This window comes from Phyllopteryx taeniolatus, chromosome 2 (assembly GCF_024500385.1).
Source record: "Phyllopteryx taeniolatus isolate TA_2022b chromosome 2, UOR_Ptae_1.2, whole genome shotgun sequence".
Classification (NCBI taxonomy): domain Eukaryota; kingdom Metazoa; phylum Chordata; class Actinopteri; order Syngnathiformes; family Syngnathidae; genus Phyllopteryx; species Phyllopteryx taeniolatus.
The window spans coordinates 16,177,558-16,203,534 of NC_084503.1; the positions used below are offsets into that span (position 1 = coordinate 16,177,558).

The 25,977-nt window shown below is 43.1% G+C and overlaps 1 protein-coding gene across 4 annotated transcripts in view; it reads right to left on the reverse strand.

Annotated features, from left to right (window-relative positions):
- The window catches only part of tdrd3 (tudor domain containing 3), a 58,705-nt gene extending 33,575 nt beyond the window's left edge, over nucleotides 1-25,130 (reverse strand). For 3 of the 4 annotated variants that reach the window (XM_061762831.1, XM_061762841.1, XM_061762822.1), the window contains exons 1-9: nucleotides 24,938-25,105; nucleotides 22,811-22,895; nucleotides 12,866-12,931; nucleotides 12,073-12,230; nucleotides 10,004-10,145; nucleotides 9,746-9,817; nucleotides 9,279-9,422; nucleotides 6,254-6,391; nucleotides 668-839 (exon numbers count right to left, since the gene is read on the reverse strand). In XM_061762831.1, the coding sequence (XP_061618815.1) occupies nucleotides 668-839; nucleotides 6,254-6,391; nucleotides 9,279-9,422; nucleotides 9,746-9,817; nucleotides 10,004-10,145; nucleotides 12,073-12,230; nucleotides 12,866-12,931; nucleotides 22,811-22,895; nucleotides 24,938-24,975 (1,015 nt within the window). In that variant the 5' untranslated portion in view covers nucleotides 24,976-25,105. The other variant, XM_061762847.1, reaches the window with a different exon arrangement.
- Between the last annotated feature and the right edge of the window lie 847 nt (nucleotides 25,131-25,977).

Consider the following 25,977-nt stretch of genomic DNA (forward strand, 5'->3'; position numbering starts at 1 on the left):
CGTGTTCAATACTTTTTCCCTGTGTAATTTCACATTATTACACATCACTTAAGTTCTGATCTTATTTATTCTACTTTGTATGTCAGAATAAGAATCATCTTTATTTGGACTGAACCAGCTGATATTAATTTGCACTGACAAGGGTCTGGATTGCTGTTTGATAGATTTTCGGTCTTGTCTTGGGTTTCCATGCCTTTTTGCACCTCCCTATCTTCATGTGTTCAATACTTTTTCCTTGTGTAATTTCACATTACTACACACAATTTCTGATCTTAATACAACATTAAACAACATAATTACTCTACAATCATCATCATTAATAAAAAATGGAAAAAGTTGTGTTGTTTTAAAACTTTGGACTGGTTGTGTTTATGCAAACAAACAATTGGATCCTGCCTCAACAAAAGTCCCTATTTTAACAATTTAAGGGAAGATTATGTTCAATATACAAACTTTTCAATTTACAAACCAATGACAGAACCAATTAAGCTTGTCAACCAAGGGTCCATTTTATACGAAAGTAATGTTTGTAGAAATTTGCTATGCAAAATATGCTGCATGAATCATAAGTTTGGGTTTATTTTCATTTAGGTATAGCCACCTAGCCTCCCACAATATAATTTTAAAAAATCCCAGATATTTAAGGCCATGTCTGTCAATTACAAACCTCTGGGCTGAGGCTTGTCTGTGACCAAAGGGTTGGCTCTGCTACCAGAAGATTCCGTCAGGAGACTGTTTAGTGCCACCTCAAGATTATTTTTATTATCCATTAAGGCTTGCCTGGCTGCCTCCTTGTTAAAGCCCATGTCTATGATGTCTCTCAGGGCACGCTCGTCCACCTGTGCACAGAGTGAGAGAAGGAACAATAATATTGTTTGAAGAAGGCACAGAATGTTCATTTAAATTCAAAAAGAGTCAGAATCAGCTGCAGTATAAGCAGAGCAGCCAAACTATAGAAATTCACTTCCAGAACAATTTGTCTGAATTTCCATATATACATTACAATGGGACCTTTATTGCAGTATATTATGGAATAGGATAAAAATTCTGCAATTCTGCATACTGTTCAATTAATCAACGTAATTACTCTACAATCATCATCATTAATAAATGATGGCTTCAATACTTATTTTAGAAAATAAATGGCAGTCCTTTACAATAATATCAATCCATTTTGGAGCAATTGGTAAATGACTCCCGTAATTTCGTGTATAATGCGCATTTCCCCCCCCTCCCAAAAAACAAATTGTCAAAAGTCAATAGTGCACATTATACATAGGTATAGTGGAAAATGGAAAAAACTTTCACATTTTATAAATGTATGCCGCCATCTAGAGGTTATGAGAAAGGTGTACACTTTCATTCTCGTGTCCCACCGCCACCCAGGTTATAAAAAAGGTGTAGCCTACACTTTTATTCCAATATGACAGGGGTATGAATGACTGCATATACAGTGGATACAGTAAGTATTCAGACCCTCTTAAATGATTTACTGTTATATTGCAGCCATTTGCTAAAATATTTTTTTTTCCCAATCAACTTTTTCCCCCCTCAATGTACACACAACACCCTACCCATATTGACAGAAATTTTTTGGCAGATTTAAAAAAAAAAGAAAAGAAAAACTGAAATATCACACAGCCATAAGTATTCAGACGCTTTGCATATAATGTAATATAACATCATGCCACAGCATCTGAATAGGATTCAGGTGAGGACTTTGACTAGGCCACTTCAAAGTTGTCCATCCATCCATCCATTCTCTACCGCTTATCCGGGTCGGGTCGCGGGGGCAGTAGCTTCAGCAGGGACGCCCAGACTTCCCTCTCCCCAGCCACTTCATCCAGCTCTTCCGGGGGGATCCCGAGGCGTTCCCAGGCCAGCCGAAGGATGTAGTCTCTCCAGCGTGTCCTGGGTCGTCCCCGGTGTCTCCTCCCGGTGGGACATGCCCGGAACACCTCACCAGGGAGGCGTCCGGGAGGCATCCGAATCAGATGCCCCAGCCACCTCATCTGGCTCCTCTCAATGCGGAGGAGCAGCGGCTCTACTCTGAGATCCTCCCGGATGACCGAGCTTCTCACCCTATCTCTAAGGGAGAGCCCGGACACCCTGCGGAGGAAACTCATTTCGGCCGCTTGTATCCGGGATCTTGTTCTTTCGGTCACGACCCACAGCTCATGACCATAGGTGAGGGTAGGAACGAAGATCGACCGGTAAATTGAGAGCTTCGCCTTTCGGCTTAGCTCTTTCTTTACCACAACGGACCGATACAAAGTCCGCATCACTGCAGACGCTGCACCGATCCGCCTGTCGATCTCCCGTTCCATTCTTCCCTCACTCGTGAACAAGACCCCAAGATACTTGAATTCCTCCACTTGGGGCAGGATCTCATCCCCGACCTGGAGATGGCATGCCACCCTTTCCCGACTGAGGACCATGGTCTCAGATTTGGAGGTGCTGATTCTCATCCCAGCCGCTTCACAATCGGCTGCGAACTGCTCCAATGAGAGTTGGAGGTCACGGCTTGATGAAGCCAACAGAACCACATCATCTGCAAAAAGCAGAGATGCAATACTGAGGCCACCAAACCGGACCCCCTCTACGCCTCGGCTGCACCTAGAAATTCTGTCCATAAAAGTTATGAACAGAATCGGCGACAAAGGGCAGCCTTGGCGGAGTCCAACCCTCACCGGGAACGAGTCCGACTTACTGCCGGATATGCGGACCAAACTCTGACTCCGGTCGTACAGGGACCGAACAGCTCGTATCAGGGGGTTCGGTACCCCATACTCCCGAAGCACTCTCCACAGGACTCCCCGAGGGACACGGTCGAACGCCTTCTCCAAGTCCACAAAACACATGTAGACTGGTTGGGCGAACTCCCATGCACCCTCGAGAACCCTGCCGAGGGTGTAGAGCTGGTCCACTGTTTCACGGCCAGGACGAAAACCACACTCCTCCTCCTGAATCTGAGATTCGACTTCCCGACGGACCCTCCTCTCCAGCACCCCTGAATAGACCTTACCAGGGAGGCTGAGCAGTGTGATCCCCCTGTAGTTGGAACACACCCTCCGGTCCCCCTTCTTAAAAAGGGGGACCACCACCCCAGTCTGCCAATCCAGAGGCACTGTCCCCGATGTCCACGCGATGTTGCAGAGGCGTGTCAACCAGGACAGCCCCACAACATCCAGAGCCTTTAGGAACTCCGGGCGAATCTCATCCACCCCCGGGGCCCTGCCACCGAGGAGCTTTTTAACTACCTCGGTGACCTCAAACCCAGAGATAGGAGAGCCCGCCTCAGAGAACCCACACTCTGCTTCCCCATGGGAAGGCGTGTCGGTGGAATTGAGGAGGTCTTCGAAGTATTCTCCCCACCGACTCACAACGTCCCGAGTGAGGTCAGCAGCGCCCCATCCCCACTATACACAGTGTTGGTGGTGCACTGCTTTCCTCTCCTGAGACGTCGGATGGTGGACCAGAATTTCCTCGAAGCCGTCCGGAAGTCTTTCTCCATGGCCTCACCGAACTCCTCCCATGCCCGGGTTTTTGCTTCAGCAACCACCAGAGCTGCATTCCGCTTGGCCAGCCGGTACCCATCAGCTGCCTCAGGAGTCCCACAGGCCAAAAAGGCCCGATAGGACTCCTTCTTCAGCTTGACGGCATCCCTCACCGTTGGTGTCCACCAACGGGTTCGGGGATTGCCGCCACGACAGGCACCGACCACCTTACGGCCACAGCTCCGGTCGGCCGCCTCAGCAATGGAGGCGCGGAACATGGTCCACTCGGACTCGATGTCCGCCTCCCCCGGAACATGAGCAAAGTTCTGTCGGAGATGGGAGTTGAAACTCCTTCTGACAGGGGATTCTGCCAGACATTCCCAGCAGACCCTCACAATACGTTTGGGCCTGCCACGTCGGACCGGCATCTTCCCCCACCATCGGCGCCAACTCACCACCAGGTGGTGATCAGTTGACAGCTCCGCCCCTCTCTTCACCCGAGTGTCCAAGACATGCGGCCGCAAGTCCGATGACACGACCACAAAGTCGATCATCGAACTGCGACCTAGGGTGTCCTGGTGCCAAGTGCACGTGTGGACACCCTTATGCTTGAACATGGTGTTCGTTATGGACAATCCGTGACGAGCACAGAAGTCCAATAACAGAACACCGCTCGGGTTCTGATCGAGGGGGCCGTTCCTCCCAATCGCGCCCTTCCAGGTCTCACTGTCATTGCCCACGTGAGCATTGAAGTCCCCCAACAGAACAATGGAGTCCCCAGCGGGAGCGCTCTCCAGCACCCCCTCCAAGGACTCCAAAAAGGGTGGGTACTCTGAACTGCTGTTTGGTGCATAGGCACAAACAACAGTCAGGACCCGTCCCCCCACCCGAAGGCGGAGGGAGGCTACCCTCTCGTCCACCGGGGTGAACCCCAACGTACAGGCGCCGAGCCGGGGGGCAATAAGTATACCCACACCTGCTCGGCGCCTCTCACCATGGGCAACTCCAGAGTGGAAGAGAGTCCAACCCCTCTCGAGAGGACTGGTACCAGAGCCCAAGGTGTGTGTGGAGGCGACTATATCGAGTCGGAACTTCTCGACCTCACACACCAGCTCGGGCTCCTTCCCTGCCAGAGAGGTGACATTCCACGTCCCTAGAGCCAGCTTCTGTAGCCGGGGATCGGATCGCCAAGGTCCCCGCCTTCGGCCACCGCCCAGCTCACACTGCACCCGACCCCTATGGCCCCTCCCACAGGTGGTGAGCCCATGGGAAGGGGGACCCACGTTATCCTTTCGGGCTGTTATCCACCAGGCGCTCGCCTTCGAGCCCCACCACCAGGCCTGGCTCCAGTGGGGGGCCCTGGTGGCCCGCGTCCGGGCAAGGGAAAACGAAGTCCATTGTTTGTCGTCATCATTAGGGGTCTTTGAGCTGTGCTTTGTCTGGTCCCTCACCTAGGACCTGTTTGTCATGGGTGACCCTGCCAGGGGCATAAAGCCCCAGACAACTTAGCTCCTAGGATCACTGGGACACACAAACCCCTCCACCACGACAAGGTGACGGCTCAAGGAGGGGAAAGTTGTCTTTTTTTTTTTTTTTCTCAGCCATTCAGAGGGGGACTTGCTAGTGTGTTTTGGATCATTGTCCTGCAGCAGAAACCAAGTTCGTTTCAGCTTGAGGTCACAGAACACATTCTACTTCATGAATTTTTGTGAGTCAGCAAAATTCATGGTTCCATTTATCACAGCAAGTCTTCCAGGTCCTGAAGCAGCAAGACAGCCCCAGACCATCACACAATCACAACCATATTTTACTGTTGGTATGTTCTTTTTCTGAAATGCGGTGTTACTTTTACACCAGATGTTGACACACACCTTCCCAAATGTTCAACTTTTGTCTCATCAGACCACAGAGTATTTTCCCAAATGTCTTGGGGATCATCAAGATCTGGCAAAATTGAGATGAGCCTAAATGTTCTTTTGGTCAGCAGTGGTTTTTGCCATGCAGGTCATTTTCACCCACTCTCTTTCTTATGGTGGAGGCATGAACACAGACCTTAACTGAGGCATTTGAGGCCTGCAGTTCTTTGGATGTTGTTGTGGGGTCTTTTGTGACCTCTTGGATGAGTCGTCTCTGCGCTCTTGGGGTAATTTTGGTCAGCCGACCACTCCTGGGATGGTTTACCACTATTCTATGTTTTCGCCATCTGTGGATAATGGCGCTCACTGTGGTTTGCTGAAGTCCCACAGCTTTAGAAATGGCTTTATAACCTTTTCCACAATGACAGATTGCAATGACTTTCTCATTTGTTCCTGAATTTCTTTAGCTTTCGGGATGATGTCTAGCTTTTGAGGATCTTTTAGTCTATTTGACTTTGTCAGGCAGGTCCTATTTAAGTGATTTCAGGTGTGGCAGTATCAGGCCTGGGAGTGGCTACAGAAATTGAACTCAGGTATGATAAACCACAGTTATTTTTTAACAGGGGGAGGGGGGCAATCACTTTTTCACACAGGACCATGTAGGTTTGGATTTTTTTTTCTCCCTGAATAAAAATCTTTTAAAAACTGCATTTTGTGTTTACTTGTGTTGTCTTTGACAAATCTTTAAATTGGTTTGATGATGGGAAACATTTAAGTATGACAAACATACGTTAAAAAAAAAAAAAAAAGAACTCAAGAAGGGGGAAAACACTTTCACACCATTGTCAAGTCTTACATTTAGTCAGGCTTGCACATTTGACTAAAATTAAGTCCTCTCACCAGCTCTCGATAGTTTCCATCCCATCTGTTTTCATGTCTTTCAAGCCTGTCTTCCCGCCTATGCTTGTCACGTTTCCTTAAAGTAGTGGTGGATAAATTACTTCCTGCATTTCCTCCTCCACCGAATATACGGGGACCCTAACAAGGAAACATGAAATAACATAGGGAAACATGCTTGTGAGAAACAAATTAAAAAAGCAATTCTGCCGATACCAAAACTGTATGCATGCAAAGAAAATTAAAAACCAAGGGGGCCTATTTCACTGGCAGAAATGTGACCATGACTGCTGAGGCTGATCAGTCACGGCGACACTGGCGACTCAGGGACGCTCTGCACAACAGCTTATGTGCAGCCCTAAGTATTTTAGTCTCCACCACATCTCCGAGACCTGCTTGAGATTTTGAAATGTCTTTAAAAGGTCTCAGATGAAATCATGCTGGAATTCACCGCGACTCCCTCGCGACCTGACTACTCTCTAGAGGAGACGTCGCGGAGATGTCTCCGCAACCAGCAGAGACTCAAGTCACCACCTGTTCGCCAAATACTCTCCAGGCCAGTGAGCTCGGCCCTAAAGGAAGTAAGCTTAACATGTTTGTAATTGGAACAAGTAAAATAGCATTCCCGTAAGGTACAACATTTATCTTTATACCTATATTGACATATACAGCGGCTGAAACAAGTATTGAACACATCACCATTTTTCTCACTACATAAATTTCCAAAGGTGCTATTGACATGAAAATTTCACCAGATGTTGGGAACAATCCAAGTAACCCATAGATACAAAGAAAGTAGAACAAACCAGCTTAGAAATTAAGTTGTGTGTAATAATGTCAAATGACACAGGGAAAAAGTATTGAACATGCCAAATGGTATTTATTTAATACTTTTTACAAAAGGCTCTGTTTCCAATGACAGCGTCAAGATGTCTACCGTATGGAGAAACTAGTCGCATGCATTGCTCTGGTGTCATTTTGGCCCATCCCTCCACACAAGCAGTCTTCAAATCTTGAAGGTTCTGTGGGCTTATTTTATGGACCTTGAGTTTCAGTTCTTTCCATAGATTTTCAATTGGATTCGAGTCAGGTGATTGGCTGGGCCATTCTAGCGGCTTTATTTTTTTTCTTTAAAACCAATTCTGAGTTTCCTTGGCAGTATGTTTTGGATCATTATCCTGATGAAATGTCACTTTCACTTTCATCATCCTCATAGATGGCAGCAGATTTTTGTCAAGAATGCCTCTTTACATATTCCCATTCATCCTTTCTTCAATGTGAAGTTTACCATTACCATTTTGTGAAAAGCAGCCCCACACCATCATGTTCCCACCTCCGAACTTCACTGTTGGTATGGTGTTTTTAGGGTGATGTGCAGTGCCATTTCTCCTCCAAATGTGGTGTGCATTATGGCATTCAAACAGTTCAATTTTGCTCTCATCAGACCAGACTATATTCTCCCAGTATTTAACTGACTTGTCCAAATGTTGTTCAGCAAACTTTAAACGAGCTTTGATATGCTTTTTTTCCCCAGCAATGGAGTCTTGCGTGGTGAGCATGCATACAGGCCATGGCGGCGGAGTAGATTACTCACTATTTTCCTTGTGGCAACAGTACCTGCTAATTCCAGGTCTTTTTGACGCTCTCCACAGGTGGTCCTTGGCTCTTGGACAACTATTCCGATTATTTTTTGCACTCCTCTGTCCAGAAATCTTGCGAGGAGCACCTGATCGAGGCAAATCTATGGTGGTATGATTGGCTACACTTACGGATTATGGCGCCAACCGTGCTCACTGGAACAAGGGCGTGCAAAATCCTCTCGGACCCTCCCCACCCCGGTCACCAGCTCTTCCAGCTCCTTCCCTCAGGTAGGCGCTACCAATCAATGCAAACTAGAACTAGTAGACATTCCAACAGCTTCTTCCCTCTTGCGATCAACTTCTTAAACACCTAACCGACAATTCCATTACAACATGCTGGCAATTTTTTGACTTGAGTTCAATTATGTATTACTCATGCACTCACTGTAGTTGTCTCGCCATGCTGCACTATTTGCATATACTGGCCACTCATGCCAGAGTAGCATCTGCTCTATTTGCACACTGATTGAGGAGTATCTGTAACATTTGCACAACCAACATTGTCCCAGATTATCGCACTACTCGTCACTTTAAACCGCATACACTCCTTGAAGTCTCAGCGCCCTTTGCACAATGGTCATTGCGCCGGACTATTGCAATATTAGTCATTCGAACTGCTCTAAGTGCTAGAGGACTCTGCATTTTTTTGCACAATTGTCAAAAAATAAATAATGTACCGGCATTACCGGATAACTAGCAACCCTTTACTGCTCAGTGACTGTTTTTTTTTTTTTTGTCAATGTCTTTATGTCTCCAAAGTGTTCTGTAAATTGACTGTCTGTTGTCGTATTAGAGCGGCTCCAACTACCGGAGACAAATTCCTTGTGTGACATACTTGGCAAATAAAGATGATTCTAATTCTGATTCAGAAGCTTAGATACGCGCTTGTCACCAATGCCATCGTTATGTTTTGCAACAATTAGTTTGCGATGGTCTTGAGACAGCTCTTTGCTCTTACCCATCATGAGATGTGTCTTGACTCACACCTTGGAAATGAGACCTTTTTGTAGCTCATCAATTAGGACTGAACCAGCTGATATTCATTTGCACTGACAAGGGGCTGGGTTGCTGCTTGATTATTGATAGATTTGGTGTTGTCTTGGCTTTCCATGCCTTTTTACACCTTCCTTTCTTCATGTGTTCAATACTTTTTCCCCGTGTCATTTCACATTATTACACAACTTAATTTCTGATCTTATTGTATGTATGGATTACTTGGGTTGTTCCCAACATCTGGTGAAAATTCCATGTCAATAGCATCTTTGTAAATATATTTAGTGAGAAAAATGGTGGCATGTTAAATACTTATTCCAGCCGCTATATATTTCATTTTAAAACTGCAACAAGCCAGTTAATGAAAGTCAGCTTGACATTCAGGATTTACCGACCTCTTTGCCCTTGGCCACCTCAGCAATAGCTGCTGTTCGATGTTTTGCAAACTCGTCATTCTCATCAGTAAGTTTGACTACACTCTGAATGGTTTTCCTCTGGTCAAGCGCTTCGCTGTCCACTTCATCCTTCTTTGCATTCTTCTGCAAAAAAAGATGCAGGATCAAATGCAAATTAATTGATTATTAAGTATGATTCAATGCAACAATATCACCTATTTGGTTGAACTTATATTGTTGGGCCATTGTGTAGTAAACATGATGAAGAACCAAAGTATAGTACCGTACTTAAATTTTACTCAACATTTTTGCTTATAATTGTAACAGTTTTACCTATATCTAAAAGTATTCATCATTAATTGCATTGTAAGGAACAAGAATGATCAATGACTCGTACATTATTGTTCGATTTTAATAAGGGAAATGGTAATATTTAAATCAAAGATTATCATGATGATTAACCTTACCTGGCCAAATGCCAAAAAAGGAGGTGGCCCACCTTCTGCTCCGATGTTGTTTCTGCTGTGTTTGGCCAGACTCTGCAGGTGGAGTAAGAAGTTCATTACAAGGGTTTTCAAAACTAAGAAAAACAAGATTAAAGACAAGCAGTGCCTATTTCAATGAAAATACAGTATGTTAAACATTAGCGCTGTATTCTGATTTCTTGACCACAAAACCTCAGACATGATTAAATAAATAAATAAATAAATAAATTCCACCCTTACCCTTTGCAGTTCCCATTTCTCCACCATGTGTTCAACCTCTCCACCAAGAATTGACATTTTTGAGTCATCGAGCAGCAAAAACCCATTCCTAACCAGGACTGTACCTAGGAGCTTAATTTTTGTTCCAGGGGGAGTATTAAGGCTGAAAAGCAAACACAATAAGACATTAGCAAAACAAAACCCATCCATCCATTATCCTCATCAGGGTAGCTGGTATGCTGGAGCCTATCCCAGCTAACTACGGGCAGGAGGCGGGGTACACCCTGAACTGGTCGCAGGCCGCATATAAACAAACAACCATTCGCACTCACATTCATACCTACAAACAATTTAGAGTCTTCAATTAACCTATCGTGCATGTTTGTGGCATGTGGGAGGGGACTGAGAAACCGGAGAAAACCCATACAGGCACGGGGAGAACATGCAAACTCCACATGGGCGAGGCCGGATTTGAACCTGTGAGGCGGATGTGCTAACCAGTCGTCCACCGTGCACAAAAGCAATTTGTATATTTGCTGATAAGCTTAAAGGAATGCTTCAGTTCAACTATGACTCATCGTATTGGAAGAACCTTTCGTTAGTGGGATGCTTTTGCAATAGTATAATTTCTTTTTATACAAATTCAAATAATTATGGCTCTGGAATGACTCAAAATCCTTCCCAGTAAACATCAGCTTTCAGCGCATTTTTCATCAGATGCCAATCTGAGCAAAGAGAGGCAGGATTCATGATGAACACTGTCAACTATAGTATAGAACAAAGTGATCCATGGCTGTCACAGACGACCCAGTTATTACAAAATCCAAGGCTTCCCATGATCAGTATTTGAAATCAAAAGCACTTTGGGGTGTTGTCATGTTTTTGAAAAGTTTGACTTGACATTCACAACAAATTAAAGGAAGAAAGCTGGATGATATTTTGTTCTTCGTTAACAAGCCGGGAATATAAATTCAAGAGAAGCACTTGGGCAGCTGAGAAAGTTTTCAGGATGCTCTGAGATCTTCTCACTGCTTTATGGAACATGCACTGGGAGACAAAAAGAAAATCAATGTTTCCAATACAAAATTTACCAGGGACTTCTGCCTTTCCCTTATAAGTTTATACATGGCATGAGGCCATTGGATAGGAGTAGGGCAGGAAAGACTTTTAAAAAATAAAATTAAAATTAAAAAAATTAAAATATCCCAGATGCTCACCCTTCCTTGTGCTAAAGTAAAAGCTCCTTTGTCTCATCAGAACTGATAATACCCTTGCCTCACTCATTAGGGAAGCACAGGGAAGGATTTCCAACTGCTGATACTGGGTGATAAAGGAACAAAAAGGATTCTACCCCAAACTAGTAGCAAAAAATTTACTCTATGCAAAAGTGAGGAAACCTCTATCCAATTACATTCAAGTACGTTTGAATACTATTAAATTTCCCCTCCATACACATGGATCAGTTCTGTTACTGTTCACAGATAACCCTCTATCAACAATCCTAAAGGTCCCAACAGTTCAAATAAAATAATTATGCAATTGAATGTACCCTTCACAGCCTTTTATACCGAAACAAAACCTTTACAGAAGACACTTAAAAGAAATGCTAACCATTGCCGTCAGTGGCAAAACTGTGCTTGCTGCTCATGAAGAGGGCATTAGTTCTATTCTCATGTCTCTTTCCATGAGTAAGTCAAAGGCCACACTCTGGCCACGCCACCTTTACACACTAGTTGGTCACCATGGTAGCAGTCACCAAGGCCACTGTTGCTTGGCCAGAGAAATAATGCAGGCTGGAAATCATTAGATCATCAGCCACCACATGGAAATTGCAGATAAAGGGAAAATTTAACCATGTGGTGGGGGGACAAGTGTTGACAAGGAGGTGATGAACTGTGGACAGAATTTCACATTTGCTTATGAATATACGATGAACAAAAGAATTGACATGTAGTAGAAAAATATACATGATACTTTATACTTTTAATAAAGAAAAACAGGAATTATTGACAAACAATAATGTGCAGTAAATAAAGTTGAGCTGAATTATGCTCCATTTATAAAAATGCAAGAAGCAGTGACTCAAGCACCTGATTTTGGTCAGGTGTTTAAACTCCAATCCAGAACAGGTGGTATGGCCATCTGTCATTTGAAGGCGCAGCATTCGTAGCCCTCCCTGGGACTCTATGTCTTTTGGCACAGAGATATTCCTCAACTTCTGCAGCTGGAGAACACATTGACCCTCCAGCTGGGCATATGGGAGGATACACATTGGCGAATCAAAAGAAGTGCACCAAATTGACAGGAACAACAAAGTAGTTAATATTTAAAAAATATTTACTTTAAATACAGTAAATATAGTTCACATTCAGTATTTCTTTTAACACATTTGGCATTGTGGGCTATTGGGAATATGATCACAACAACTGAACCGGTTTTTCAGGTTTATTTTCTCATAGAATATAAAATCAACAGACCTCTAAAACAAGCAATTCATGGAAATTCATGCATGTGAAAATGGATGAGGAGAGAAAGGTGAAAAACGCAACATTATGCAGGCTAAATTTGGATTCACACAGAACACAAATCATTCATACAAACTGTTTTTGTGTGGGTGGTGTTACACATAAAAGTATGTATTGATCTACTACCAGCAACAAACACTTTAGCAGAAAGTGTGAACAAAGGTGGAAGCCTCTCTTGTGTTTGGAAGTGTGTTAGGGCCATCTACTGACATTTAAAAGGATTGCAATCCATTTAAACTTTTAAGGTGTGCTTAGCTATGACTGTAACCTTAAAAAAAGGTCCAAAAATCCAGTTTACAGAGTTCTTAAACTAACATTTGCACAAATGGTACCATTGAAACCTTTCTCTGAAACTCACCTTTTCAACCCTTCCACTGTTGATATCAGGTGGCAGAATTTTTCTTCCAATCAGTCTGAGATCAGTCTGCAAAAGAAATGTTGGTTAACTGAAGTAATGGAAAAGAAAGACAGCAACAACAAGTCAATATTATGCAAGAGTTGACGACTATTCTCTGAAGAATTTTTCTCTTCACTGGAATTGTACTACCAGGGAAAATATGTGATTCATGCTGACATTAAACCGTTTACACATCATCATTGATAAACATCCCTCTCTAAATGTAAGAGACTAATTAGTCTTAGACCACTTCAAAGTAAACCTACAATGTTTAACAATGTAAATAGAGATCTCTCTAACAGTGTAAATCAAAATAAAGTGTTGAGCATCTTTGTAAAGGCCTTTTTTTCCTTTTTTAAATAGCTTTTGTTCCGGAATTTAATTACATCCATCCATTTTCTACCGATTATCCGAGGTCGGGTCGCGGGGGCAGTAGCTTTAGCAGGGACGCACAGACTTCCCTCTCCCCATCTACTTTATCCAGCTCTTCTGGGGAGATCCCGAGGCGCTCCCAGGCCAGCCAAGAGACATAGTCTCTCCAGCGTGTCCTGGGTCGTCCCCAGGGTCTCCTCCCGGTGGGATGTTCCCGGAACACCTCACCAGGGAGGCGTCCGGGAGGCATCCGAATCAGATGCTCCAGCCACCTTATCTGGCTCCTCTCAATGTGGAGAAGGAGCAGCTCTCTTCTGAGATCCTCCCAGATGACCGGGCTTCTCACCCTCTCTCTAAGGGAGAGCCGGACACCCTGCGGACGAAACTCATTTCGGCCGCTTGTATCTTGGATCTTGTTCTTTCGGTCATGACCCATACCTCATGACCATAGGTGAGGGTAGGAACGTAGATCGACCGGTAAATTGAGAGCTTCGCCTTTCGGCTTAGCTCCTTCTTTACCACAATGGACCAATACAAAGTCCGCATCACTGCAGACGCTGCACCGATCCGCCTGTCAATCTCCCGCTCCATTCTTCTCTCACCCGTGAACAAGATCCCAAGATATTTGAAGTCCTCCACTTGGGGCAGGATCTCATCCCCGACCTGGAGAGGGCACGCAACCCTTTTCCAACTGAGGACCATGGTCTCAGATTTGGAGGTGCTGATTCTCATCTCAGCCGCTTCACACTCGGCTGCGAACCGCTCCAGTGAGAGTTGGAGATCACGGCTTGATTAAGCCAACAGAACCACATCATCTGCAAAAAGCAGAGATGCAATACTGAGGCCACCCAACCGGACCCCTTCTACGCCTCGGCTGCGCCGAGAAATTATGTCCATAAAAGTTATGAACAGAATCGGTGACAAAGGGCAGCCTTGGCGGAGTCCAACCCTCACCGGAAAACGAGTCCGAATTACTGCCGGATATGCGGACCAAACTCCGACTACGGTCGTACAGGGACCGAATAGCCCGTATCAGGGGGTTTGGTACCCCATACTCCCTAAGCACCCCCCATAGGATTCCCCGAGGGACACGGTCGAACGCCTTCTCCAAGTCCACAAAACACATTGGGACTGGTTGGGCAAACTCCCATGCACCCTCAAGGAACCTGCTGATGGTCTAGAGCTGGTCCACTGTTCCACGGCCAGGACGAAAACCACACTGCTTCTCCTGAATCTGAGATTCGATTTCCCGACGGACCCTCCTCTCCAGCACCCCTGAATAGACCTTACCAGGGAGGCTGAGGAGTGTGATCCCCCTGTAGTTGGAACACACCCTCCGGTCCTCCTTCTTAAAAAGGATGTCCACGCGATGTTGCAGAGGCGTGTCAACCAGGACAGCTCCACAACATCCAGAGCCTTAAGGAACTCCGGGCGAATCTCATCCACCCCTTGGGCCTTGCCACCAAGGGGCTTTTTAACCACATCGGTGACCTCAACCCCAGAGATAGGAGAGCCCGCCCCAGAGAACCCAGACTCCTTCCTTACGGTCACAGCTCCGGTCGGCCGCCTCAGCAATGGAGGCACGGAACATCGTCCACTCGATGTCCCCCGCCTCCCCCAGAACATGAGCAAAGTTCTGTCGGAGCTGGGAGTTGAAACTCCTTCTGACAGGGGATTCTGCCAGACGTTCCCAGCAGACCCTCACAATATGTTTGGGCCTGCCAGGTCGAACCGGCATCTTCCCCCACCATCGGAGCCAACTCACCACCAGGTGGTGAACAGTTGACAGCTCCGTCCCTCTCTTCACCAGTGTCCAAGACATGCGGCCGCAAGTCCGATGTCACGAACACAGTCGATCATCGAACTGCGACCTTATTTACGGAATTTAAGTCTTATTCTAAAATGGAATTAATGCCTTTTTTCCCCTCAGAATTCTACATACAGTACAACAGCCCATAATGACTTTAATTAAAAAAAATATATATAATAATCTAGTCTTTTGTTAATATGATGCCAGAAGCTTTTAGGTCTGAGCGTTGGCTGGGATACTCAGGGACACTCACAAAGTTGACCTGAAGCCACTGCTTTCATATCTTGGCTGTATGCCAAGAGTCCATCCATCCATTTTCTTCCACTTATCCAGGGTTGGGTAGCGGAGGCAGCAGCTTAAGCAGGGATATTAAGAGTCATTGGGCCTCATTTACTAAGTGCATATGCACAAATATGATTCATAAATATGTATGTTTTGTGTGTACGCTGCGAACAAATTTGAACCTCCTCAGACCATGCATACAGACAAACAATGAAGGATCAGCTTTTTAAAAAAAAATTTAAAACATACATCTTTTTCCCAAGATGAAAAACATATTGACACTACAGTAATTAATAAAAATAATAATAATTGTAACAACAACGGCGGCCGACTGGTTAGAGCGTCTGCCTCACAGTTCTGAGGACCGGGGTTCAATCCCCGGCCCCGCCTGTGTGGAGTTTGCATGTTCTCCCCGTCCCTGCATGGGTTTTCTCACTCCGGTTTCCTCCCACATCCCAAAAACATGCATGGTAGGTTGATTGAAGACTCTAAATTGGCTGTAGGTGTGAATGTGAGTGCGAATGGTTGTTTGTTTCTATGTGCCCTGCGTTTGGCTGGAAACCACTTCAGGGTATACCCTGCCTCCTGCTCCACCACGCCTGCGACCCTTGTGAGGATAAGCGGCTCAGAAAATGGATTGATGGATGTAACGACAACTTAAATTGGGAATTTGCTAATTAGTTGACTAATGTCCTAAACAACAGTAAAATAAATAACACTTCACTTTTACCCATGTTCCATTCAAGTGCTTGTCAGTGCTCTTACCCTTATTCCATTCAAGTGCTTGTCAGTGCTCTATGTATGTGTGTATCTGCCACTGTCTGTGTGTTGGTAGTTGTCACGCAACGAGGCGATTGCGGGAGTTCATGCTTTGATCGTGCAACCGGAAAATCCATCGAACCGCTCACATTAATCCAAGGCTTCAGAGTTTTCGCCCGTACCTGCTGTGACATGCACGCTACAAATCTCAAACATTCCCCAAAATTTAGAGCTCACAAATGATCGTCAAAAAGAAGGGGGGAAAAAAAGGCGCACACACGTCACCGCTGGCATGGTAACATACAGTAACTCTGGGCGGCATATTTTATGTTTTCTGTCGCTTCCATTGCTAATTTCAAGGATTTTATCAACTACAAATACCTCTTTGCTGTGCTATATTTATCCCTTACTATCTATTTCAACAACTTGTGCAGTGTTTGTTCATTCTCGGCTCTTAATTTATTTTTTCTATGCTTGTTTTGTATGCCATATTCTCTAATTCAATTTAGGAATTAAAGAAAAATGATTAACATCATTATATGTTGTCAGGTTCCGTGTTTAGCAAGATCAATAGTTATGTATTTATAAAAGTTATTTAACTTTTGGAGCCGTATCTCTTCTGACTATAAACTTCTGAGCGTTGTCTTAGATTCCTCAAATGGACGTCCTTTTATTGGGAAATAGGGGCGCGGTTTATGCAGACTGGAGCAACACGGGGACAAGCCGTCATTTAGAATGAATTCTGATTACTTAACATACCCACGGTGGTGCGAAGTAAATTGGCAGGTACGCATGTGTCATGAATCTGTGTATTTTGTGCTCAACTTGTGCGCAGAGTAAGAACATTTCTCCGCATTCGTTAGTGAATGAGGTCGATTGTCTTGGTGAATTATGTACCGTAGCCCCATTTTCAGGTCAAAAGCAATCTAAAACAGGTTTTCATCCATGCTGCATTCATCTTTCCCTCATCTAGTGCCATGCGATATAGACAAAATCTTACATATCCTGATAACAATATCCATCCATCCATTTTCTGAGCTGCTTCTCCTCACTAGGGTCGCGGGTGTACTGGAGCCTATCCCAGCAATCATCGGGCAGGAGGCGGGGTACACCCTGAACTGGTTGCCAGCCAATCACAGGGCACATACAAACAAACAACCATTCGCACTCAGATTCACACCTACGGGCAATTTAGAGTTTTCAATTAACCTACCATGCATGTTTTTGGGATGTGGGAGGAAACCGGAGTGCCCGGAGAAAACCCACGCAGACAAGGGGAGAACATGCAAACTCCACACAGGAGTCCTCAGAAACTGTGAGGCAGACACTCTAACCAGTCGTCCACCGTGCCACTAAAAAGTAACTAAATAATAACTAAAAAAAAATGTAAAAAAAAAAATGTTTAAACAAAATAAACGATGTTTAAAAAAAACAAAAACGAAAAAGACATTTTACGTTTGCAAAATTAACTAAATATAACTATAATCATGGCGCAAATGTCCTCAGTTTTTGTCTTTGTCAATTAATTTCATCCATGAGATTTCGGTATTGATTTTAAATGTATTCATTTCGGTCCAGCCATAGATACAGAATGAATACAGAAGGAAGGTTGAACAGTCCTTTGTGGATTGTAGTTCACTTGACCTGTCTCCTTTGTAGAGAAACATCCCCAAAGCAATATGCTTCTACCTTGGGGCCACAGTCTGAATTCCTCTTCTTCCAAACAGAGCAAGTCAAATTGATTCCAAACAGCTCGGTTTTTGTCTCATCAGACCACATTACCTTCTCCCAATCATGTAGGTGTTCATTGGCAAACTTCAGACGGGCTTGTACATGTGCCTTCTTAAACATGGATCTTACAGGCGCTGCAAGATTTTAATTCATTACGGCGTAGCGTGTTGCCAATGTTTTTATTGGTGACTGTCGTCCCAGCTGCCTTGAGATCACGAACGAGCTCCTCCCATGTAGTTGTGGGCTGATGCCTGACCTTTCTCATGATCACTGATACACCACAAGGTGAAACCTTGCGAGAAGCCCCAGACCGAAACCATTTGACGTGATAAAACAGTCCCAAATAACCATTTTAACAATGCTGTATTTAACTTTTAGCTGAAACATTAATTAATGAATATTAAATAAACTGGGTTAGTTCCATACACATTAGCTTTTAGTTCATAGGTTTTATATTGATACTAGTTATAAAGGGCCCAGAGTCAAATGTTAATTTTAGTCTATGCTGCGGGATGCTAAGAAAATGGACGTTCATAATTTGGACACCCTTTATTTAAATCATGCTAACTTTTTTGACCCAGCCCCCTATTAAAAAAATAAAGAAATAAAAATAAACCAGAATCGAAATGAAGAACCAGAATCGGGACCGGAATCCCTCAAATTCAAACGATGCCCAACCCTCGTTTTCATACAGGTCACAAATTGAGATAGGTGTCGTTCATACAGCTAACGAGTTTAGACGAGGAGTACTTTCTTAAATTGATAGGACTAGTCTGAGGGAGCAGAATTCTTTATTGTTGGTAGGGTATGAAATACTTATTTCACTCAATGAAATGCAAATACATTTGTATCCTTTTTCTAAAAGTGATGTTCTTTCAGATATCTGTCTCTTACTGTTAACATAAACCGACCATTAAAATTAGAGACTGCTCTTTGTTAGTGGGTGAATTTATAAAATCAGTGAGGGATCAAATAAATTTCTCCACTTTATCTGTGTGCCTGCCTGTCTGTCTGTCTATGTAATCTACTTTCTCTTTGTTTGACTATGACTGTCCCAGATGCAAGCAAGTGGCTTGTTGTGGAAGAGGGTGCTATGTGTGGAAGAGGAATAGTCACAAAACTGAAAGTCCACTTGAGAAGTTCGGAATTTAGCAACAAGGGAAGGAAAACATGGAAATAAGTAAGTAAAAGTAAGTTAAACATATGTACACATTTTTATTAAGGCCATACTACAGCACGTGTCACATGAATTGTTTTACTGTATGTTGTGATGCAGCTAATCTAACTTTAGAAGCAGGATTATGTACTGCATTTATTGCACACCAATTTTGGTGACTGTTACACATTACCTGTATTTGGAATGTGGATGATTGGTCCTCTGCTAGTAAATTAATAAAACATTTTCTCATTTTTTCTTTTTTATTACAGAATAGTTATTGTGATTTTTTTGTTAATCTCACACTTAAAAGATACCCCTTATAAAACAACTGAAACTAATTTTAAAAAATGAAGCATAACTAAACTAAAATGTTTGATTAAAAAAAAAATCAAAAACTAACAAACCTGCTCCAAAATAACTATCCATCCATCCATTCATTTTCTGAGCTGCTTCTCCTCACTAGGGTCGCGGGCATGCTGGAGCCTATCCCAGCTATCATCGGGCAGGAGGCGGGGTACACCCTTAACTGGTTGCCAGCCAATCGCAGGGCACATACAAACAAACAACCATCCCCACTCACATTCACACCTACGGGTAATTTAGAGGTGTCAATTAATCTACCATGCATGTTTTTGGGATGTGGGAGGAAACCGGAGTGCCCGGAGAAAACCCACGCAGGCACGGGGAGAACATGTAAACTCCACACAGGAGTCCTCAGAACTGTGAGGCAGACACTCTAACCAGTCGGCCACCATGCCGCTCCAAAATAACCAATTAAAAGTAACTGAATTTGAAAAAAGAAAAATCAAAATGAAAAACTATAATGGAAAATCCCAAACTATTATAACCCTGCTACAAAGACAAGATATTTAATGTTCAAACTGATAAACGTTTTTGTTTTTGTAAATATTCACTCATTTTGAATTTTATGCCTGCCTGCAACACATTCCCAAAAAGCTGGGACGGCATGTTTACCACGATGTTACTTCACCTTTCCTTTGAATAAAAACACACAACAACCATTTGGGAACTGAGGACACTAGTTGAGGCTTTGCTGGTGGAATTTTTTCCCATACTTGTTTGATGTACAACTTCAGTTGCTCAATGGCCGAGGGTCTTCGTTATCGTATTTTGCGCTTCATAAGGGGCTACACGTTTTCAAAGGGAGACAGTTCTGGATTAGTTCGAGTACTCTCAGTCTTTTACTATGAGCCACGCTGTTGTCACACGTGCAGAATGTGACTTGGCATTAGGGCTGCATGATATTTTGTTCGTCATCGCGATGAACAGTGGGTATGGAAAGTATTCAGACCCCTTAAAATTTTCACTCTTTGTTATATTGCAGCCATTTGCTAAAATCATTTAAGTTCATTTTTCCCTCAATGTACACACAGCACCCCATATTGACAGAAAAAAAACCGAATTGTTGAAATTTTTGCAGATTTATTTAAGAAAAACTGAAATATCACACAGACCCTTCAGACCCTTTGCTCAGTATTTAGCAGAAGCACCCTTTTGAGTTAATACACCCATGAGTATTTTGGGGAATAATGCAACATGTTTTTAACACCTGGATTTGGGGCAGGAAAATATTAATATTAAGTACAGTATTTTTTCTGTTTTTATTGGTCACTTCTGAATTTTCAGTTAGTTCATTCTGTGTTGTGACATAATCCCTAACATCGGTCCGTCGCTTAATACATTTAACATTAACATCCGTAAACTAATTAGATAATTGTAGGCGCGTTTCCTAATTACTACAATACAATTAATACTAGCGGACCAGTTCTTGTCGCCGATGTTACGTGTGCTTCGCTGTTCCACTGGGACCACAACCAGGGCCACGACCCGCAGCAAATCAACGCAAAAATACAAAAGGCCAGTGCAACTAATACGACACTGGCTGATTTGATGAGCAAAAATGTTGCTTAAACGTAAGAGTAGCAATAGAGGCTCTCCGCTCCAGACGTGGGTAGAGTAGTCAAATATTGTACTCAAGAGTACTGTTACGTGACAATAATGTGACTCAAGTAAAAGTAAAAAGTAGTCCTCCAAAAAAATTACTTGAGTAAAAAAGTACACAGTGAAATAATTACTAAAGTACTGAGTAAATAGTGAGTAGTTTCAGATGTTTTAACCACAGCATGAACAGCAAAAAAATAAAATGTGAATGTGCAAATTCTGATGTTGTTGTGTGTGTGTGTGTGAGTGTACATGTGTGTGTGCGTGTGTGTGTGTGTGTGTGTGTCTGTGTGCCGCCAAAACGACAACAAAACATCTGCAATTTACTGCTCAGTGTTTTCTCAATTTAAAGTGTTCTGAAATATCCACGTTTGGGTAGACAGTGCCAGACAAATACTAAACATGAAAGCTGTTGTTTTTTTTTGTTCGTCTAAATCAGTGATGCCCAACCAGTGTGCCGTGGCACATTAGTGTGCCGTGAGCGCTCTTCAGGTGTGCCGTGGGAAATTATCAAATTTTACTTAATTGCTCAAAAAATTATTCATTTACAAGAAATAATGTATCTTTATTTATCTATTTATGACAGTGAGGCATAGTGACAGACAGAACAAATGAATGGTCTTCTATTAGACGGCAGGAAGTACATACAGTAATTAATGTATCCAGGAGTACGAAACAGCCTATGACAACATCGACAGCAACCCCCCACCCCACCACCCCCCCAAAGAAGAAGTCATCGGATCTATATGATTCACGTAAATGGCATATTTATAGTTCAAAATGGCGACTGATTTGCATGTATGTCATGTGACTTGACTCGGACTTCAGTGGAAAAAATGTGGCTTTACACGATCAGGTTTTTGGGGCCGATCACAGATCAGCAAGTTTAAAAAAACGATAACCGATCCGATCAAAAGATGGAGCAATGTGTTAATTTATTGTATATAATTTTGTACTTTAAGACTTGTTCATTTATTGTATATACTTGTGTACTGTATAATGAGAACTGTATCCATCCATCCATTCATCCATTTTCTGTACCGCTTAACCTCACTAGGGTCGCGGGCGTGCTGGAGCCCATCCCAGCTCAGAATTATTCTCTAGAATTTTAGACAAAAGTGAAAACATCAATGACCTCTAGGGGGCATTCAAGGATTGACCACTGACATAAGTTTAGGTCAGATCAACATTACAACATGACAGAAATAATGGGTGCTAACTTACTGTAATTAAATTACTTTAATAAATACTGTTAATGACATGGTTACTCTAACTTTCTCACTGTCCCGGCTATATGGACAGGTGTTCACGTACGTTTGGCTTTTCCTTTTTTTTTTTTTTCACGCTGCGTTGCTTGAACGCGGCTTGCTCTTCCTTGTGTACATTCTCCAGGTGTCCGATCAAATTTCTGTTGAAGCATTTAGATGACGTTCCCCACAACGTACTTCAGTTGTGAACAGACTGCAAATAACTTACGTGGTGTTTGTCTGAGACACTGCAAAATAGTCCCACACCGATGATGTTTTTTAACTGACAAGATTGAAAAAAACTTTATTGACCGTCAGATAGTTCCAGTACTGCGCCACAAGACACGTGACACGGCTAAAAATAAACTAGCTTTTGGATTCATATGCAACAGCGACACAGAGTTAAATGTCTTGTGCAGAGCCGATCGATGACATCATTGATCGGATCGGCGAATTATGACATGAAAGCAGATCAGCATAAAATGCTAATTATCGTCCAATAACACCGATCAGATCGGCGTAAAGTCGAGAAAATTTTTTTATCCTTTGTTCATAGAAACAAATATTTAAAAGGAAGTACTCACATCGAGTGCAATGCGAATAATATCCTTAGGCGTAATGTTCTCACCAGATCCTTTCAATTCAGCAATGCCTTCATCACTGAGATACCTATGCAGAAAAAGCAGAGATGGTAGATTAGCATAATAACAGTTATCCATCAAGCCATCCATCCCTTTTCTGAACCACTTATCCTCACTAGGGTCGTGGATGTGCTCGCGCCTATCCCAGCTGACTGTTTTTTTTTTAAATAAATATATGTATATTTTGTGTGTGTGTGTGTGTGTGTGTGTGTGTGTGTGTGTGTGTGTGTGTGTGTGTTTACGTGGACATCGAGACAGTCATCTAAAGAGGAAGATGCTTTAATATTGGGGCAATCATTCTGATATTTTCAGAGGTCGAAGTGGACATAGGTAGAGATGTCCAGATACATTTTGGTGACAATTGCTCACAGTGTTGTGATATTAAGCTACAAAAAGGTTTTTCTCTATAGTGAGCATGAGAAGAGTTGCCAAAAGGTCTCCAATGAAATGGAACATGGTCAATTTCACTGCGATTCCTTGGTGACCCGGCTGATCTCCAGGAGACATCAGATTTGACCGCGTAAAAAAGTATGTTTCAGGATCCGCAAAACAACGCAGCCACTTCAAACATTTCCTGTGAAATAAAGGACTGTGGCTTGACAAAACAAATCACATAAAGGTAATAAGTTAGTTCGGTTTCACTCTTACTCCAATTCAAAGTAAAATTGAATGATCAAGTAATAGAAATCTATTACTTTGGTTCCATGTGAGCTATTCTGTATTTAAAATAATCGATTGTACATTAGTGGAGATTATAAACGACTTAAAGTACCCGTCTATGCTGCAGATAAATCGTTAGTATCCTCATCTACGGTCCCCTCCAAAAGCTTTGGAAGGGCAAGGTTCAAACTGGAATTCTGAACTTTTGTCTCCTATTCAGCTTATTATCTGAAACCCAAATGTCTTCAGTATACAACCAAAACAAAGGAATTGACCTTGCCGTTGCAATACTTTTGGAGGGGACTGTAGATATGTTACTAAATCAAGAAAAACAGCCGCATTTTATTTCCATTTCGCTGTGCCGGATTTCGGGCACTTGGATTTAGCGGAGGTCCACCCAAATCGTTTTTCTCATTGTTTCCCACAAGGTAATCCTTGTTCTTTTCCAATGACGTTGTTGGGAAATCCCTTTATCACCTTGTTTTGGAAAATTTCAATTCAGATGAGATTTTCTGTGGTTCTGACAGATGAAAATGTTTGTCGATTTCGGCATCCAAAAATCACACGTTCATAAGATTCAGACACAATTGAAAACTATATGGACGTGATGAGCTTATTATTATTATTATTTTCTGTGAAGTTTTAAGTAATTCTGCCAATGAATGCACTTGCTCTCGGTTTGGCCTGGAAAATGAGATGGCTCAAGCGGACGCCGCAATTGAAAAATCTAAAAATGGCCTGTTTTTTCTACCAGAGTCAAGGTTTTGGTCACACATTTCCTCTTGCTTGACACAGATTTCCAGACAAGCAAATTTAGGCCAATTTGCGACATAAAAAGTGTTATAAAATCCTTGATCCTTATCCGATTCTTATAAACGAGGGCTCATTTTACGTGTGTTTCTATCCTCTAGCCAATGATTTCTATTGTCCGTCTATGCAGGTGGTTTGAAAATTTTAATAGCATACCTACATCACCGTTGTCGTCGTTACTATTACTGCATGACTTGTCATGACAACGAAACCTGTAACGCTACTACTATAACAAAAACTTCTACGGAGTACTACAGCGAGGTTCTGGCTTTAAACCTCTGCAAACATCGTATAATAGAAACGAACTTGTATGTTTTAATTATAAATGTTGATCGCCGTCTTTGAGGACCCTTTACAGCCTAGGCTACTTCTAGACAAATACAGTAGTTAGTCTTCTTGTCGTACAGTGCTACGTGTTTATGGCTATCTAAAACGTTGTGGGGCCCCTTTCCTTTTAAGACCAATTCTTATCATTTACCCATTCTTAACTATTTGCGTGTCCTTTGAAGTCCTTTGTGGTTCTACACAAGCATGAAGCGCAAAACAAGTAGACACCCCTTGGTTTAATTGTCCAGCAATGTTAGCTACCACGCGACTTACCAGCCCTCGTTGGTCAGTGACTCCGGTAAAGTGGACATTTTCGTCCAAGTAAACGTAAATATGACGACACAAATTTGTCAAAAGAGATTTCCTGAAATTACACTATACTCAGCAAGACATATCAATAGGTTAACAATAATACCCGCTAACGTCGCCTATCTTTAACGTCACTTACGTCACTATTACGAGACGGTACGGCGTGCCACAGGGTTCAAAGCAGAGCTCAATTTAGCGTTTTCTTTTCAAAAGTGTCTGCCAGTAAAGCACAGTCATGTAGTGTGTTGTAGTTCGAAACGGAGGGGAAAGGCACATATCTCAGTTTATACCTAAAGATATCCACTCAATTTACTTTCTTCTTCTTGTCCTTTTGGCTTGACCAGTTAGGGGTTGCCACAGCGTGTCATCCTTTTCCATGGTAGCCTATCTCCTGCATATCCTCTCAAACATCAACTGCCCTCATGTCTTACCTCACGACATCCATCAACGTTCTCTTTGGTCTTCCTCTCGCTCTCTTGCCTGGCGGTTCCATCCTCATCACCCTTCTACCAATACACTCAATATCTCTCCTCTGGACGTGTCCAAACCATCGAAGTCTGCGCTCTCTAACTTGGTCTCCAAAACATCTAACCTCGGCTGTCACTCTGATGAGCTCATTTCTAATCCTATCCAACCTGGTCACTCCGAGAGAGAACCTCAACATCTTCACTTCCGCCACCTCCACCTCTGCTTCCCGTTGTCTCTTCAGTGTCACTGTCTCTAATCCGTACATCACGGCTGGCCTCACCACTGTTTTAAAAACTTTGCCCTTCATCCGAGCAGAGACACTTCTGTCACACAACACACCTGACACCTTCCGCCACCTGTTCCAACCTGCTAGGACCTGTTTCTTCACTTCTTTACCACACTCACCATTGCGCTGAACTGTTGACCCCAACTATTTGAAGTCCTCCACCCTTGCTATGTCTTCTCCCTGTTGCCTCACTCTTCCCCCTGCACCGCTTTCATTCATGCAGATACATCCTGTCTTGCTTTGACTAATC